The 19,629-nt window shown below is 36.4% G+C and overlaps 1 protein-coding gene across 3 annotated transcripts in view; it reads left to right on the top strand.

The window, feature by feature from the left end:
* ROCK2 (Rho associated coiled-coil containing protein kinase 2) overlaps positions 1 to 19,629 on the top strand; it is a 172,190-nt gene that overhangs the window by 60,034 nt on the left and 92,527 nt on the right. For all 3 annotated transcript variants that reach the window (XM_020985396.2, XM_078149552.1, XM_078149553.1), the window contains exon 2: positions 18,261 to 18,342. In XM_020985396.2, the coding sequence (XP_020841055.1) occupies positions 18,261 to 18,342 (82 nt within the window). The remainder of the gene's footprint in view (positions 1 to 18,260; positions 18,343 to 19,629) is intronic.

Genomic DNA, 19,629 nt, shown 5'->3' with positions numbered 1-19,629 from the left:
AAATCTCTTCCTTAAAATGTATCAAAAAACTAATAGAACTTGGGGCTGAAAGGGAACTTAGAGGTAACTTAATTTTCTCTCCTGCCCTAAGTCCCCTTTACAGCTGAGGAAGCTGAAGTTCAATGAGGGGACATTACTTGTCCAAGGTTACATAAAGATCCCTTTTCTCCATCTGAGTGCAGATTTCCTGACCTTGTCTCTCTCCATACGCTCTATCATCTCAGCTTATTCAGTATGGGGCAGAACAGGCTTGGCTTGAGGGTGAATCAAATCTCACCTTAACCCTTTATATCTGGTTGGTTACAGACTAGGCTTCATCTCATCCAGCCACCCTGTTAGAGATAACTGTTGTGGACATCTTGTCATCTGCCTTACCAGCATGTGTGTGCCCTCCCTTCCTTTCCTTCCCTTTTCACCTCTTGCACAGGAAATCAAATCAGCATTGCCATTGTTAATAAAAAGGGAGCAACAATCTCTATTGTCTTCTGGCTTCACTCCTAAATTGGTTAAACCTAAGCTGACCTAGATGTTAGCCTTCTATCTTCCAGGTGCCTGTCCAGTACCGTTCTCCCTTTTCATTATTCTCAGTGAAACTTTAGTTCTCTTTTTAAAAAACAACCTTCCCTTCGTATTAGACTTCTTTCTCTTATATTCCTTCCATTTCCTTGCAGTCCCAGAAACCTGTCTCTCCCTTACTGTCATTGCATACTTGGCCAGCTTCTCCAGTTGTGGTTGTATCTTCTGTTATGACTCCAACACACAGGACCAGGAGGGAGAGGAGGTAATAAGCATTCATTAAGTACTTACTATGTGCCAGGCATTGTGCTAAATGCTTTACAAATATTATAGCATTTGATCCTTGTAACTTGGAAGTAGGTACTGTTATTTTCTCCATTTTATAGATGAGGAAACTGAGGCAATAAAAGTTAAGTGACTTGCCCCTGTTCACATAGCTAGTAAGTTTCTGAGGCTAGATTTGAACTCAGGCCTTGTTAACTCCAGACCCAGTATTCTATCTACTGCTCTCCTGGGTCTCCTCTAGTGGGGATAGTAGATATGGTTCTTATCCCTTATTTTCACTTCCAGACTTCTCCTTGAACCACCTCACTCAGTAACCTCTCTTTGAGGTTCATACTATCCACATATGTCACCCTATCAGGAGCCTAGTGACTGTTATCTGCTGCTCCCAGGTCATTGTCCCTCCTTCCTCAGGGAGAATGGTACTTGACTTGCAGTATTCTCTACTCTACAATTCTTTTATATGAGGACTTCTACTTACATGTTGATGTCCTCTCAACTTTTCTTTCCGTTTTATCAACCTCTTAACTCGTGAACTTCACTACACCTAAGCTATACTCAGGGTGGTCATGCCCTTTATCTTGTCATTGTGTACATTTGTTCTCCCTTCATAACACATAATGTAAAAATTCCCCTATCTCACAACAGCCTCCAGTCCTTCCATCTCTGCATGTATTTCACCCCTCTTTAATGTATTTGCCACTTCACCACAACAACCTTCAATCACTCTACCTCTCAGTGCTTTTCTAGAAATCTCTACTTTGTTCTCAGCCCCTTTCAAAATATTGATCCTTTAGTTAACCACTTGACCTTTATATTTTCTTTGCCCCATAAATCTCTTGCCCTGTTCAGGGAAGACTTCTGAGCCTTTTTCAGGGCTGCTTTCCACCTTTGGTGTCCACCTGTTTCACCTAACTGTCACTTGTAGCTCCAGAAGCTGTAATATTTACAGTGGCCACACCCCAGTAAACTGTTTGGCAAATGGGCTAAACCAGCTTGAGAGTAACCAAGGGGTCTCAAACTCATCAGTGAGTTAAGGAGGGAGGTGTCTGCCCCAAGCATGTGAAGACTTCCCCTGGTGGAATGGGTGGATGAGAACAATTTATTCTAATGGCTGTGCAGGCAGATGAAGCAGGGTGGAGTGCTTAGAGCTTTGTTAGACATTGAAGATGCCAAGATCATCTACTGCATCTTGAGCCATAACCAGTCATCTTGACTCTGTCCTGCCACTGGACTATGATGACTTTGGAGGAGAGAGTGAGATTGATGACTTCATGCAACTCTGTATCACTTAAATCCAATTTATACGTGAATCCAAAAAAAAAAAGAATTTATAGATTACAGTCCTTTATTATTGCAGTGTTCTGCCTTCACTCCTGCTTTTGTAATGCTGAAATGGAGGAAGTCTCACAACTGTGATGACTAGGTCCACTATTAATTTGTTATTCAGTCTTCCCAGCATCCCCGCCCTATGCCATCAATCCTCATCCTCTCCTACTCAAATCTTGAACTCTTCTTCTGTGTCCCTTGGCACTTATATGTGAGCTTTTGCCTTGTGTTGTGGGGTAATTGCCTCCATGCTACTTTCCAGCTGTCTCCTTGCTATGCCCCCATGTGAATCTCCTAACCCTTTCTAGCACCTATCTATGGATTATGTTTTTTTTATTTAATGGTCTGCAGCACGTGGTCTTTGTTGAGACGTTCGAGGGGACTGCAACATACGCTAAGGTACTTTTCTTATATAAAAAATGGGCAGAGCCATGACAGCCACCGGGACCTGATTTCAGAGCTTTTAGACGTCATGTAGCTTTATATATTATGATCTATGGGGTTGATAGTTTTTTTTTTAAATTTTAAAGTTTTCTTTCCCCATAGGTAGATAAGTCTGAGTAATGCAGTACATATGATACAGTTAAGAATACAAATGAGTCTAGCAACCAGTGTATGGTGGAGAAAACAAAGAGTGCTCCCTAGAACCACAGTTGCAGTGGGAAGTCAGTGATAAAACCTTTTATTCTTTTTTTAAAAAATTAATTTATTTTGAATTATCAACAATCACTTCCGTAAGCTTTTGATCTAAAATTTTTCTCCCCCTCCCTCCTCAAGATGGTGCACAATCTGATATAGGCTATACGTATATATTCGTATTAAGCATATTTTCACATTAGTGGTGTTGTAAAGAAGAACTAGAACTGATAGGAGGAACCACCAGGAAGAGGAAACAAAACACAACAGAAGAAAAAAAATAGCAAATAGTATGCTTCGATCTGCATTCAAACTCCATAGTTCTTTCTTTGGATGTGAATAGCATTTTCCATCATGAGGCCTTTGGAGATGTCTTAGATCCTTGTGTTGCTGAGAAGGGTTAAGTCTATCAATATTAGTTACCGTACAACGTGACTGTTACTGTGTACAGCGTTCTCCTGGTTCTGCTCACTTCACTCAGCATCAGACCATGTAAGTCTTTCCCTCCAGGTTTTTCTGAAGTCTGCCTGCTCATCATTTTTTTTTTTATTCTTGAGAGAGAGAGACAGATGAGACTGTGCAAACTAAGGATTTTTAAACTGGAGTCAGTCCACTTCACTGGAGGGGGCACAGAAGAGTGTGGGAGGAAGGGGTACAGGATGGGCCTCTGGACCTCTTTCCTCCAGCCCCACTGCAGCCAGACCCTTTGGGAGGAATTCTTGAACTGTTAAATAGATTTGGTCCCCAAGAGTTACAAAGAAAAGCCACAGGGAAACTGTGGGCCACTTCTGCCTGCCCCCTTACTCCCTGGGCCTGCAGGTCCCTTCCAGACAGAAGGGAAATTGGATTGTCTTCTACCAATAGGATAGATGTTCCTTGCTTGTATTTATGTACTTAGCATAGAGCCTTAATAAATACAGTGCTGGCCCAGTAGAATAGATCCTTTTATATTTTACTGATTGACCATTACTTCCACCTTGCCTCTCAGAAAAGACCTCGCTTCATAGTTCACAGAAACAAAAGAGCTATATTTTGTGTGTTACCTGTCCTACCTAATTCTGTATTTCATATCACCTCAGACTCTTCCCCCATCTTCTCTTCTGTCTTATCCTCTGGTGGTGAAATGGCTGCTCCACTTGTCCTCTTAATTCCCTCCTGTGTCTTCCAGATATTTGCCCTTTGATCATTCCTTCATTTCTCCTTAATTTTTAACCTCTTCATTGTTAATAACTCTCTCTCCCTTGTTACCATTTCTACTAGATATCATCATATATCTCTCCTACCATTTGTTGCTTGAGAAAGCAGTCAACAACTGGTATTTCTACTTCTTTTCCTCTCTTTGTTCTAAAACCTTTGCTGTTTAGCTTCTGATCTCATCTTTCAAATGAAACTGCCCTGTCCTTCTGGAGCGAGCTTTTTGCAGCATTTATCACTGTTGATCACCTTCTTCTGGATATTCTCTCCTCTTTGGGTTTCTGTTGATCCTGCTCTATCCTGATTATCCTCCAGTTGGTTTGAGTGGTTCTTCTCAGTCTCTATTGCTGCTTCTCCATCCGTGTTATGTCTGCTTCCTGTGGATGCACCTTTATCCTCTGTCCTGGGCCCATGTATTTTTTTTTTTACCTCTATACTGTCTTGCTTAGTGATTTCAGTTTGCATGGATTTAATGGTCATCTCTCTTCAGATGATTCCCACATCTATATACCCAGCTTTAGTCTCTCTCCTGTGCTACAATCACACATCTCCAACTACCTCTTAGACTTTCTGAACATCTAATTGACTGTCTCATAGACGTGTCAAATTCAACAAGTCCAGACCAGAACTTATTATCTGTTAAGGGGACCACTGTCTTCTCAGTTAGATGGGCTTGCAACTTCTGTGTTATCTTCAACCTCTTTACTCTTAACTTACTTCACATATTTAATCCGTTGCTAAATCCCCTCTTCTGTTGTCACAGCATCTATCGTATATGTCCTCCTCTCTCCATTCTTATAGCCACAATCCTGATTCAGACCCTCATCACCTCTCACCTGGACTACTGACACAGTACCTAGTCTTTCTGCCTCTAGTGTCTCCTCCACTCTCTCCTCAGCTCAACTGCCAAGGTGAGCATAGAGTCTAAAACATAGGTTTGTCCATGTCACCTCCACCCCATCCCCCCCCATTAATTGAACTTCCTTGTCTCCCAGTTATTTCCAGAATCAAATATAAAGTCTTTTCTTTGGCATTTAAAGATTTTCACAATTTAATCCCTTCTTACCTTTCTAGGTTCCTTAAATCTTTCTCCCCTTTACATGTTCTACAATTTAGCTGCACTTATCCATCTGAAGTTTAATAAACATTACATTCCTTGTGTGTTCTGCCACCTCACTTCTACCTCTTCATTTCTTTGACCTTCTTCAAGACTCAGCTCAAAGTTCACTTTTTATGAGAATCCTTTCCTGATTCCCCCAGCTGCTAATGTTTTCTTCTTTTAGATTATTCTGTTTTAATTGTATCTTGTGTGTATGTAGTTACTTATATTTCACTTTTTTAGCACTTTCTAACCCCTTTGAATCAGGCATATGGGGGGAAAAAAGCATATTTTGTAGCTTCCAATCTAACCATTTTAAATTTCAAAACAACTTAAGGTGCTAGGTTGTACTAGAGCCTTTTGTTTAAATTTTACTCTTTTATCTCTTTTTATTTGTTGTAATGATGAGCTCTAGTGGGTGTTCATTATTTTTTTTCCTGTTATTGTTTTTGTTGTCCCCCTAATTACATGTTAAAACCATTTTAAAGCTTTAAAAAAAGTTTTGAATTCCAAATTCTGCCCCTCTTTCCCTCTCTCTCACATCCCCCCCCCCCCATGGTAACCAGTCAGATGTAGGTTATGCATATTCAATCATGTAAAACATTTTCATATTAGTCATTTTGTACAGGAAGACGGATAAAAAAAAGAAGGAAAGAAAGTGAAATTAGCATGCTTTATATTCAGAGAACATCAGGTTTTCTCCTAGAGATGTGTAGTATACTTTATCATCAGTCCTTTGGAATTATCTTAGATCATTGTATTGCTAACAATAGTTAAGTCGTTCACCATTGATCATCGCACTATGTTGCTGTTATTGTGTACAGTCTTCTCCTGGTTCTGCTCATTTCATTTTGTATCAGTTCAGGTAAGTCTTTCAAGGTTTTCCTGAAATCACCCTGCTTGTCATTTCTTATAGCACAATAGTATTCCATCACAAATATATACCACAGCTTGGTTAGCCATTCCTCAATTGATGGGCATCTCTTCGATTTCCAGTTTTTAGCCATCCCAAAAAGAGTTGCCATAATTTTTTTTTAATAAATAGGTCCTTTTCTCTCCTTTTTTTTTTTAAACTGTCTTTGGGATATAGACCTTAGCATTGGTATTGCTGGATCAAAAGGTATATACAGTTTTATAGCCCTTGGGGCATAGTTGTGGTGTTCATTCTTAACACTGAAAGCTAATTCTTTAAAACCATAGTTGTTTCTCTAATTTGGCTAACTCATGAAGGTTTTCCAAGGAAATGTGGTAGTAAATTTTCGCAGATACTACAGGTTTATAATCTCTTCATGTTAATTAATTAGCTTTTACATTTAAGTTTGGCATAAAAATTAGGTTTTTCTTTGGTCTCAGTATTTTTTCAAAGGAATCACCATAGCTTTCAACTATCTCAACTGTCTCAACTATCAGTGTACAAAAAGAAAGATAGTTTGGGAAAGTGGATTAAGAGCAAGTCTTAAGTCAGGAAGGCCTGGGTCCTAATATAACCTCTGACCAATATGGTCTCAGTGTTTTAAGTAAATTTTTAGGTACAGATCTGTGGTGGGAGGCATTTCCTTATTGGTAGTTCTCCATACAAATGAAAACACATGTGTGATGAAATAAAAGTATACAGTGTTTAGCCACAATTTGATTTTCTATTTATATTAATAACCTTATTGTCCAGTTAGGGTTGTAATGGTCTCAACCCTGCAGCAGATGGATGTCATTGCTTCTGAGAATGACCTGGTTATTATATTATCTGTGCCCATGTGCTTTTTATTTGAGATGAATCTACATTTAGGTGTAGTTCAAAATCTCTGATAAAGTCTACCCTTGTTATGATCATTCCTAGTACATATTTTAAGTTGTGAGGAAAATATTTTGTAAATCTGAAAAAACAGTATGAACATGAGCAGTATGAACATTCAATAGAAAGTATAGATAAGTGGACTGAATGCCCTGGAATGTACCCCAAAATCTTATCCTTTGAATAAATTACTAATATGAGCTTGCTTTTCTGCTTTTAAGGCTTGTGACCCATCATTTTCCTCCCCACTTTCAAGGCCTGCGTATCAGCTTTTGGTGTCTCATATTGGCTTTTCTTCTCTGTCAAACTCTCCTCTTGAGTTTATATTACCACCACCCACCTTTGCCTACTGAAGATGATGCAGCCTTTTTCTTTCTCTCTCCTGCTTAGTTCCTTGGATACACTACATGATATTTACTCTCTGGTATTATCCTTTATTTTACCACTCTGGAGTACTCTGTTGCCCTCATTCTTCTTTGTTTTCTTCTTAAAGGTGATTTTTTTTTTAGCAAACTTTTTGTGTTAAACCTTTTTGGGTCCATTTCAGATAAGAGACATCTGATGGCCATTTCCTTTCTTTTTGCATACTTTGTTCATGTACTTCAATTTGAGAAATAGCAAATTACACCTACTTCTTTTCTATATTAGTATATTCCTCCTTTTCCTTTACCTTCTCTTTCCCCCTCTTAATACCCTCATATAACAGAATCAATGCACCTCCCCTTCCCCACACCATTATTTAACTCTCTCAGTACCCTTGGAGGAAATTAAGGTTCTGAAGGGGCAATTACTTCTTCTCTTTTAGGATGTTAGCACTGTCTCATGTAATGATATATGCAAACAAGCTATATGCATGATAAATAGGAAATGATTAACAGAGGGAAGGCACTAGAATTAAGAAGCGTTGGGGAAGGCTTCCATTAAAAATGGGATTTTAGTTGGGACTTAAAGCCAGGGAGGTCAGTACATGGAGTAGTAAAGGACAGCTGGAGAGAATGCCAAGAGCCTAGAGATATGGAGTGTTTGGTTCATGGATCAGGAAGGAGGCTGTTGTTCATCTGGATAAAGATCTAGTAAAGAGAACTGAGGAGTGGTATGATAGGAGTAGAACCAGGAGAGAATGCTGTCCCCAAAACCTAGAGGGACGAGAATATTAAGGAAGAGAGGGTGATCAGAAGTGTTAAAGACCATGGAGAGGTCAATGAGAATAAGGATTGAGAAAAGACCATTCTATATGACAATTAAGAGATTATTGTTAATTTTGGAGAGGACAGTTTCTGTGGAGTGATGAGGTTGGAAGCCAGATTGTAAGGGATTAAGAGAAGAAGAGGAGAGAAAGTGGAAGAACTTCTTATAGATGGCCTTTTTGAGGATGTTAGCTAGGAAGGGCAGAAGATATATAGGACATTAGGGGGGGTGGAAGAATTTTTTGAGGTTGAGAGAGACATGGGCATGTTTGTAGGCAGGGAATGAATCAGTAAAGAGGGAGAGATTGAAAATAAACAAAAGAGTGGGAATGACAGGGACAGTCTGTTGGAAAAGACAGGATGGAATGGGATTGAATTGTTGTAAGCAGAGGACAGTGAATTGTCAAACTGGTTAATGATGAGGTTAAGATTGGGAAAGGAGGATAGTACAACTGGGGTGACAGCTTGGTTGAGTACTAAGGCCTGGAAGGATTAGAAGTTACTCTCAGAAAAGGTTCATGAAATATGAGGTATAGTGACTGAGGCAATGAAAAGTGACCAAAATATTCAAAGCATAGTTTGTTCTGGTTGCACAAAAGGCCAAATGGGTAATTAACCACAGGGGGAATTGCTGAACATTAGATAAAAACAAAATTAGAAGAGGTGCTCCTGTAGTTGAAAAGGAAAGTACAATGGACTGGAATGCAAAGCTATTTTACTGATCCTAACTTTCCCGTGAAAGTAGTGGCACGTCTTTTCAATATAAACATTTTACCAGTGTTGATATTTTACTATAGAGTCCTAGAATACCACTGCTTCTGAATAATTGAAGATGAATATCACACAGAGGGACATATATGGTGGGTGTGAACATAGTGCAACATATAACAGACAAAGAACTGCAAAGAAAAATTGGATTAAGGGATGTCATTAGAGAATGTAGAACAGGGAAGGGAAGAGAGGAGTGTTGGGTGGCCACCGAGTGCTTCAGTGATGTACGTGTAATATCATGACAGATTGAAGAATGTCTCTAGCGTGTTGAATGGAGTCCCTCTGATAAACTTTTGGGAGGACAAAGCTAAGAGACACAAAAGATAGATAGTTATGGTTGTATTATAATCTGCATTAGTGGAGAGAATTCCTGAATTGTTGAGATCACAGATCCATTTGAGTATAAAATATTCTCTTCAGTGAAATCTTGCCTAATTGCGTCCTTCTGGGACTGAGTTGTTCAGGATAGTTGATTTTTGTGGATGAAAAAGATCTTCAGTTTTTTTCTTAACCATTTTAGCATCAAAACTTTTTAAATATTGACCATCTTTTGTAGAAGCTTTCTAAAATGTATTTTACACTCTACTATCTTAAACAGAAAACATAATTAGGCTTGTTTTTAATGACTTAGTGTCATCTTTATGAACATCTCTTCTGGTACTGTTCTCTGTATAATTTATTGATACCCCCAGAGGCTATTGAGGTCTGTTTGACTTTACACTAAATGACACCAGATTGCTTTTTTGCTTTTTTAATTTTTCTGCTGTCACCTCTTATGTTAGGCTATCAGTCTTGTTTCTATCAAGCTTGCCTTCTAGAAATACCTCACTACCTCCTTCTAATTTTCTGCTTTTATCTACTGTAAGCTAGGAAAGACAATAACCAGGTTTGTTAGAATTGGATGTCAAGTATTAAAAGAAAGCAAGTGGGCAAAGTAAGTGTTTAAATGATACATATTTTAGTAAAGTGCATGAGGTTTGTGGGCAAGTGCCTGAGTGTCTAGACATCTGTTTTGGATTGGGGGTGAGGGTAGAGAACATTTGTATTATTTTCTGCCTCTTGGCTATGTTCTGAATAGTTGGGGTTTCCAGACCAGCTGTATTTTGGGATAGAGGAAGTCATACTGAAATAGGTTTCCTTAAAATGAGGAATATTTGGATATGGATGTAAGAGGAAGATGTATTTGCCATATTATTAGACTTCAAAGAGAAGACAGCAACATATGAATTGGAGGAGGAAGAAAACAGTGAGATTTTTGGAATTTAAAATAGATTGAATTTCTGGCTGAGAAATGAGTCATCCATAAAAGTATTCCAAAGAAAAACATGCACAATATAACTAATTTTGTACTTCACAGTGTTCCTTTGATTAAGTCAAATAATGAAATATTTTTTATAACTGAAATTCTAGAGTAGAATAATGAAAGTTACTGGGAAATAAAATATTTCCTTATAATTTCTTTTTTTCTCTTTATGAGAGGTTAAATTGAGTCTTATTACAGTTCAGTTGTTTATAACAACACATAGATAAAATTATGAGTAGTTAGTAGACACCTTTTATTTGGATTTACAAGTAATACTTAATTAGTTGTCATAAAACTGTATGATTTAGGTGTCAGTTATTACTGGCTTAATTATACAGACTGCCAGGTGAGGTGCAGAATTTCCCCCAGGGCACAGATTCAGTTGGTGGTAGAGTAAAAGAGTAAGTCATATACATTCCCTCAGTAGCATGTATAGCTGTTGTAGAGGGGCAGAAAGGCTTATAGATCAATAAATTACACGTGAGTGGTTATTACATTTTATAAGTAACTTTTTATTCTCTTTTATATGACTAATCTCAAAATCGTGAACATAAGGACTCATAATTAAAATAAACAACACTGAAAATCCTAGTACATACAGTACCAGTTTACAAATGAGACTAGAATTTAACCACATTTGAAGAAAAAATGATTTTCTGTATTAAGGATTTTGTGGGTGGGAAACCATATGGGCAAACTTTACTTTTTCTTTTATAAAAATATGAAAGATCATAACTCATCCAAGCAATAGACCAGAAACCCAGCATCGAATTCTAATTTTTGCCTTAAGCGAAGAGTGGATGTATCTACATTAATTTTTCTTTTTAGTGTTCAATTTTCCTACCCACAAAGTCAATAAATTGCAATAACTCTTGTTAAAGTGACTGGTAGTAGGCCTAAGAAAGCTGCATCTACTCATTATCATTGTTTAAAAATAATGATGATTGCATTCAATCTGATTGCAGATTGAAGGTTATTTTTTTCTTTATTTTCTTTATTTTTTTTCCAGGACATTGCTAATTTGAAATTTTGTTTTTCATGACTTCATATTTGTAATGAGATTTGTTATGTCTTGCCTTCTCAATGGGTGGGAGGAGAGAATTTGGACCTGAAAATAAAATAAAATTAAAAGAGAAAAAATATCACATTTGTGCCCATCTAAACAAAATCAATAGGGTAAAGTCAGAATAGTAGTCATAATTTTCAAAGGTGTTACTATTCTATAATTCAGGTAAAAGAATTCCACATTGATAAGGGCAGCTATTTATAAATTCTCTCCTTTCACTCAAACAGAAAATCTAAGTCCTCAGGGATAGCCACTTGTGGTTTTTATCTTTGTATTCCTGGTGCTTAATAACACTTAGTATGAACTTAACAAATGTTTGAATTTGAATTAGAATTCTCCAATCTTCACATATAGATAGGTGGCACAGTGGATAGAGTGCTGGGCCTGGAGTCAGGAAGACTCATCTTCCTGAGTTCAAATCTGGCCGCAGACACTTACTAGCTGTGTGACCCTGGGCAAGTCACTTAACCCTGTTTGCCTCAGTTTCCTCATCTTTCAAATGAGCTGGAGAAGGAAATGGCAAACCACTCCAGTATCTTTGCCAAGAAAACCCCAAATGTAGTCACAAAAAGTCAGACATGACTGAAAAATGACTCAACAGTAACAATCTTCACATGATGGAGTGTAATAGAATTTTATTAAGTATTTATTATGTGCTAGGCATTGTGTTAAGTGTTGGCCTTATACTAATTATACATTTAACTCTAGAATACTAAAAAGCAATGCCAGTGAAATCTAGTTTCATTCAAAAGAGATTGACAAGCTTTGTTTTTTTTCAGGGTGAATGATTATGTAAAAAAACAGTAATGTTCAGATTACCATGTGCAATTGGAAGCCATTGAGTTAGTCCATTAGGGAAAAAAAATGAGAATAGATGAGAGAATTTTGGACTTATAGTCTCTTCTCTGCATTGAGTAAATGGATTTTTAGAAAGACAAGAATTTTATATAATGTGGAGCTGTGGAGGGAATTGACATGCTGATGACATCATGCATCCAAAGAAGTACTGTTGCTCCTTGGGAAAAGTCTGGAAGTTTTTTTTTTCATACAAAGGCCACTGAACAAGTTTCTGTTTTCCCTTTAGATTGGTGTAGCATGCTCTTTGTATCCTTCTGTGTTGTATGCTGCATAATTGGATGAGTCCTTCCTTCTAGGTCACAGGGGTTCTTAACTTGGGTTTGTGGCTTTTTAAAGTTTTTGATAATTATTTCAATTTTGTAATTCCATGGTTTTTCTTTTTCTTTTTTTCTTTTCTTTTCTTTTTAATTTAAAGCATTATCCTGAGAAGGTAGATTTCACTAAACTGCCAAAAGAAGTCAATGACAGATGAACCTGTGCTGTAGGATAAGGGACAACCACATTTTTTTTTAAATAATGGGCCAGATGTTTACAAATTGTTATGTGTGAATAGTTCATAAGTTTATTTTTAATTATGTTCATTTGATTTTGAATTTCCATTACTAATTAATTTAAGCCTTCTAGCAAGACTCCTGATGACAGGCAAACAATGGTAGTAGTGAGTAACTAATTAGGGAGTATATTTATTTTCATTTATGTTGATATATTTATAATTTGTCCAACCTTGAACTGCTGGAGTTTACTATCTAAGTTAATTGTCCAGTCACTTAACTGCTAGTTTGGAAATAGATGTTGAACCCTGTTGGCCATAGATACGCTAAACAAAAATTCACTAGGCTACAATGTTTTTAAATTCTGGCCTTCTTTGGGACTGTGATTAGATTTTTTAAAGGTAGGAATTCAATGAAATCCTTATTTCATACTTAGAAGTTTGCCTGGAAATATGGAAAATCAATGATGATTGATTGTTTAAAGAAATACTTTTCATTTGGGTAGAAGTTTATTTAAGGATTAAGGCCTTTAGGATTACAGAAGTTCACATGAAAAACATTTGTTTAGTGCTTTAAGGTTTTCAAAGTTCAACATACTTCTCATTTGATCCTCACGTCTTCCCTGTGAAATGGGTGCAGCTGAGGAAACTGAGGCTAAGAGAGTTGCCTAAGGCCAGACAGCTAAGGGATTGAGACAGGCTTCAAAATCAGGCTTTTCAGATTCCAACTCCAGCACTTTATGGACTCATCACCTAGCTGAATTAATTTTGACCTATTATCTTTAAGATACTACTGTTTTTCTGCTAGGCAGAAGGCTATCATCTTAATTGTTTCAAATAATTTCTTTGAAGTGTTGAGCTTTATTGTTTTATCCTTAAAGATTCTTTTTTGATTCATCTTCCTTGGAAAGCATTTCCATTGCTGATTTCTCTTTAATGCCCTATGGGGGAATTCTTGGAAAAAAATTTTTTTTGAGATAAAGCTTTTATAATATAAAGGTAAAACCAATCAATCAATACAACATTCATTAAGGCGCTACCATGTCCCCAGCCCTGTGCTAAGGACTGGGCATACAAATACAAAAAAAAAAAAAAGAAAGAAAGAGAAAAGAAAGACAGTTCCTGACCCCAAGGGGAGGAACACAGTACACAAAAAGGAAACTAAAAGCGGGGGTGGGGGGGTGGGGGTATGGTGGAAAAGTCAGAGAAGTCTCAAAGTAATGCAGACAGGTTAGATTAAGTAAAGATACAGCTGTTTGATGTTTAAAAAAAAATCCAGAAATACAAATTCCTTTTACTCATGAAGTTCTTAAAAACTTGTGTCTTGCAACAGTATTAAATCAAATTTTCCCAATGACTTTAATATTTCAGGGATGAATTCTAAGAGAGAATTTTTGTTCCTTCATATGATAAAAATGTCATACTTACATTAATATTCATTAAGCAGGGTCCTGCCTTTTCCAGTACTGGACCTTTGTTTATTTAATTCCTCTCTACAAGCTTTGCCAGAAGTTGTTCAAATGCATAATCCTATTAAAAAAGTTATTTTATATTACTTCAGTGCCATATTGGTCTCCTACAATGATGCATCCCTTCACGACTTAGTATAAAAGTTTTTGTAATTAATGTGATCAAAAGAATTATAGTCCTCTCCACACTTAGTTGATCTGGCCCTCTGAGAGACACATGATCTGTTGCTGGGGCCCAGATTTGAAATTTCCAGAGTGGAGATTCTTAACTTTTTTGTATGTTATGGACCTACTTTGTCTGTTTGAAGCCTTTGGATCCCTGCTCAAAATAATATTAAATGTGTAACTTAGTCAACAAGCATTTATTAAGTCCTTACTTTGTGTCAGCTTGGGGCATGTAGGTGGTGCAGTGGATAAAATGCTGGGCCTGGATTCAGGAAGGCCTGAGTTCAACTTTGACCTCAGACACTAGCTGTGTCACCCAGGTCAAGTCACTTAACTCTGCCTCAGTTTCTTCATCTGTAAAATGAGCTAGAGAAGGAAATGGCAAACCACTCCAGTGTATTTGCCAAGAAACCCCAAATGGGGTCATGAAAAGTCTGACATGATTGAAAACAACTAAACAGGAAAAACAACAATTGTGTCATATACTAAGGGTACAGAGAAAGGCAAATGACAGTCGCTGCCCTCCAGAAGCTCATAATGTGGGGCAGATTAGAAACATATACATACATATAAGCAAGCTGTATATAGCACAACTAGGAAATAATTAACACCAGGAAGCCACTAGAATTAAGAGGGATTGGGAAAGGCTTCCGGTAGAAGATGGAATAAACTGCCTGGGATTACAAAGGAAACCAAGAAGCCCTGGTGTGGAGCCTGATATAACTTGTGATTTCCTGACTTACCCTTTGAAAACCCAAGGTCAATTGCATATTAGTGAGAAATAATATTAACAGCTTACATTTCTAAACTGCTTTAAGTTTTAATTGAGTGCTTGGAACAGCCTTTTAAGAAAGGTAATGCGAGTATTTATTTCTATCATTTTATAAAAGCAGGTATGTAGGATAGAAGCAAAAAAGTTAATTTCATTTAGAAGAAGAGAATTAGCCATAGTTGTAAGAAAAAAATACACTTGAGCAAGTTATTTGGGGGGCATATCTAAATATAGTACAGAATACACATGAGTGTGTTTGGGGACATACTTGAGTTTTGTTTCTAAGGAACTTTGAATCGTGCTTTAATCTCTTATTGTGCTGGAGGCCTTTCTCTATGTCCTAGTGCAGCAGATTTTGGGAAATTGTTGTGTTTTGTGATTTGCTATATTATATAATACCACTAGAAGAATTCTAGTGTTTTAAAAAGATGGGAGTTTCTGTCAAGAAGCAGCTTGAGTAGTTTCCTTAAAACCACCTAGTATTCTCTTTCTTCTACAAGTTTAGTTCTAGTCCCAGCTTGTCATCCATGTAAAATTTAATAGGAGTACTAATTGACTAACCCACATGAGTTACTCATACACATTTTATGTCATATATTTAGTAGGCATTCTTTGATCGCTTAGTTTTTCCTGGGTGACTTGTTAAGTTGATCTTTCTGTTTGAGGATTAATGAATCCCATTGGGTAGTTAGTCTCTGCAGTATTTTAGAATCTGAACAATGTCATTCACAACAAACAGGAGCATCTGGTTGGAGACTCTTTTCTGTTTGGTCTCTGTAAGGTTTGTCTGTGGTAAAAGTAAGCTCCTTTGTTGACAGTTTCCCTGTTTGGTGTCTTGATATTGATTATAAGAAGATTGTTGAACACAGTTATGTCTGGTTGTATCTTTTAATCTTGAACTAGTCAATCAGGAAAGCACTGATTAAGTGACCTCAAGGAAGTGCATTCTTGAGAAACAATGTTTATGTGTATAAGTAGATACCATATTTATAGATACATATGTACACATGCACAGTAATCACACATTTAAGATATCTTCATCTTTTGTGGATGATTTGTTTCAAATAAGTGGTTTTTCAAACATTTTTGGTTTACAGATCACATAGTGAGGGAAAGACTTCTGCAGTCTTCATCCTACCCTGTTTGTTTTCCATTTAAGGAAAAAAAACCTCATAATTGATAGAGATAATTGTGGTGCTTTTGATCACATCAGTAAGGTTTGCCCTGCACCTTTTGACTTAAGCACATCCGGGAGAAACAGGAAAGCTTGAGAAGATATTGTTAAAGGTGCCAACTTGGTGTCATATTCATCACCATCAAAGCCTTGGGTGCCCCAGATTTGGGGCAGCTTGACAACAAGGCACAGCAAGCAGCACTTTTTTTTTAAACATTCAAAGTGACACATTTTTATTGTAGAAGTGGTCACACAAACATTACCAAGTACCATTACAATGACATGCTACATTTAAATTACGTAAATAAGAAATAATATGTAGGAAGCAACAGTTTTTTAGGGACACATGGAACATATGGAAACAAAAGTACAGTATGATGTTAACTTTTGCATGGAAAATTCATTGCTGCAGAAGAGGTCTAAAATTTTTGACTAACAAGTATTGAAGGAGAATATATATATATTTTTAAATTTTTAGGCAATTGGGGTTAAGTCACACAGCTAGTGTCAAGTGTTTCGTCTGAGGCCGGATTTGAACTCAGGTCCTCCTGACTTCAGGGCTGCTCTATCCACTGCGCCACCTAGCTGCGCCCTAGAATATTTTTTAAAAGAGAAATTAATGAATCCCATCGGGTAGTCTCTGTAGTATTTTGGAGTGTAATGCAATCCAATGTCATTCACAACAAACAAGAGCATCCGTGTGGAGACTCTTTTCTATTTGATACAACAGTGTATTAAAGTTATGTTGTACCTTCCCATTTTGTCTGTCTGCTGTATTTAGCACAGTGCAATATACCTAGTAGGCCCTCATATATATTTGCTAAATTGAGTTATATCTTTATTATGGATAAGGCTATACGAGAGGCAGGCAATGTGCTACAGTGGGTGAATACCTGGCCAGTGGAGACTGAATAATTTAGGTTTGAGTCCAGCCTGTGATCCATAATGACTGTGATAGGGCAAATCACTTCTAAGATTAAAAGTTGCAGAACAGTGGCTAGAATCTGAGCTTCATTTTGATAGAGTTTGACTCACTCAGGGCTCCCTAAGGGAAGAAAAACAGAGCGCCAAAGGAAAAAAAGTAATGTCAAAATGTTTCTTTGATCCTGGGTTTCTGGTGAACTTTCATTTTATCTTGATCATAATGCTGCTTCCATGCCTTCTTCATGATTCTTCTCTCCTTCTACATTCCCCCTCCTCCTCTATAAGAAGAATAGTGAAATTAATAATATCATTCCTGGACATACTGTCCTATGCTTTTAATCATTTTTCACTCTTACAAACACCACTCTGGTCATCATTTCCTTATTAGAATGTAATTTTCTTGAAGATAAGGACTGTCTGTCTTCCTTGTATTTGTGTTACCAGTATTTAGAACTTAAAGCATGATACTAAGTTTTGGTACATAGTAAACACTTAATAAATTCCCTTTATTTGGGCCTGTGATTTTGTCAATGTAAGTAACTATCAAATGCTGAGCAGCTTGGCATCTTCTCTGCAATTTATAAGCTTAGTGCCTGAGGTTATATGACTAGCCCAGAGTCAAACATCTAGTATGTGTCAGAGGTGGGAATAGAAACCTGGTCTTCCTGAGTTGAATGCTGATTCTTTCTTTATCCATTACACCATGCTTCATTTCATATAGCAGTAACCTACCTTTTTATATGAAATGTGGATATAATACAACAATTTTGTCAAACTATTAATATTATTAAAATGAATTTTAGGCACCTGCTAATCTAAATGATCTTGCTATTCAGATGTGCAAGATTCCTGTGATTAATATTCTGTCATAGAGGTGAGCTTTTTTTTTTTTTTAACAGTGATGGCAGTAGCTCACTAAATATGGCAATATCCTGGTAAGTGAGCTTGAAGAAAGACCCAGAAAGCTCTGAGTAATGAACATACTAAACTTAGAAAAGCCACATCACCGGAAAATTGGCCATCAGCTAGGTTTTTTGGTTGAAGCAACCCTTAAGTCCTTTAGATAGGATTGTGATTTGTGTTTGTAGAGTTTGTATACACATGAATAAAATCACAGGTCATTTAAAGTGTCATATTAAAAATCTATATAAAATTGACTAGAATTTAAAGATTGAAACCAAATATTTTTAGAAGTTTGAGAATTTTAACAATCTGTTCTTTTTTTTTTCTTAACAGGATGGTATAACTTCCTTGTACTTTGATCTGAATTTTCCTGCTCTGAGGAAAAACAAGAATATAGACAATTTCTTAATTAGATGTAAGTTGCATCAAATTTTTTTTTAACATCTATACAGCCACATCTATGACTATTTCAAAGGAGTCATAAAAATATCTTCATATTGTAATGGTATTAAAGTTTTAGTTAGACTTTTGTTAGAATTATGGATCTTTTAATTTTACAGCAAAATAATGCACAATTATATTTCTAATTGGAGTTCCTAGAAGTTTAACAAACATTGACAGTATATAGAGAATAATTACTTCTCAGTTAATTAGATCATAGATTCACAACTGAAAAGGACTTTAGAAGTTGTCTAATACAACCCCTTCATTTTGCAGATTAGGAAACTTACATCTAAAGGGGGGAAGTCATTTAAACAAGTTTATACACAAGTCACAATGAGTTATTAAAAGAACTCTGAAGAGAAAATTGTTTTTATTCTTTGACCACTGTAATTTTTTTTCTTTATGTTAAGCAGAATACTTGCTGGGTTACTGTGGATTCATCAGTAATGTAATCATTCCTTTGAAATATTAATAAAATGAATATTATGTCTTTACCCATATAAATATTATCTAATATATATTTAATGATACTGATAATAGCTTGCAGGTATATAAATATATCAAAGGATGTTAAGCATGAAAGTTTTTTTTTAAGTCAATATAACATAGGTACACAGTAAACAAATTCAGTTATAATAAATGGATTTTAAGTATATAATATAAGTAGTACTAATTAATGTTCTGGTTAGTCAAATAACCATGGAGATAGAAGTACTACTATACAGACTATGTACTTACTAGTTTGCAAAGAATTATAATTCTAATATATGTAATAAACTTAGTAAAACTAGAGATAGTGACTGGGATTTTATTGATTTAGAGATCTCTCAGATGAGTAAATACATTTCATCTCTGCAGGCTGACATCTTTCCTGCAAAAACTATTCTTAGTGAGTTGCCTAGAACATAGACAGGTTAAGTGATTTGTCCAGAGTCATATAGCCAGTATGTGTCAGCATTAGGATTTGACCCCAGGTCTTATTGTCGTAGAGAGGAGCTTGCAATTACACTAATATTCTTTTTGTGGTTATTCAAAATAAATGCTCTAGGATCTTATAGTATATGCTTAAGAGTTATCATTATGTACTATCATGATGTCAGCTATCATTCTATTAGTCAAACCGAGACAGGATTATGATAGAACACTCAGATCTATAAAACACTACATAAACTATCTTTTTCTTTTTTTTCCTCAGAGATTCAATATATTTTTAATAAGCATCACAGAAAGGTACTGGGGGACCACTTACAATATTGAA

The sequence above is a fragment of the Phascolarctos cinereus genome, unplaced genomic scaffold, assembly GCF_003287225.1.
Source record: "Phascolarctos cinereus isolate Bilbo 61053 unplaced genomic scaffold, phaCin_HiC Scaffold_2;HRSCAF=192, whole genome shotgun sequence".
Taxonomy (NCBI): Eukaryota; Metazoa; Chordata; class Mammalia; order Diprotodontia; family Phascolarctidae; genus Phascolarctos; species Phascolarctos cinereus.
The sequence above is the reverse complement of the archived record's forward strand: the minus strand, read 5'-3'. Positions and strand labels throughout refer to the sequence as shown.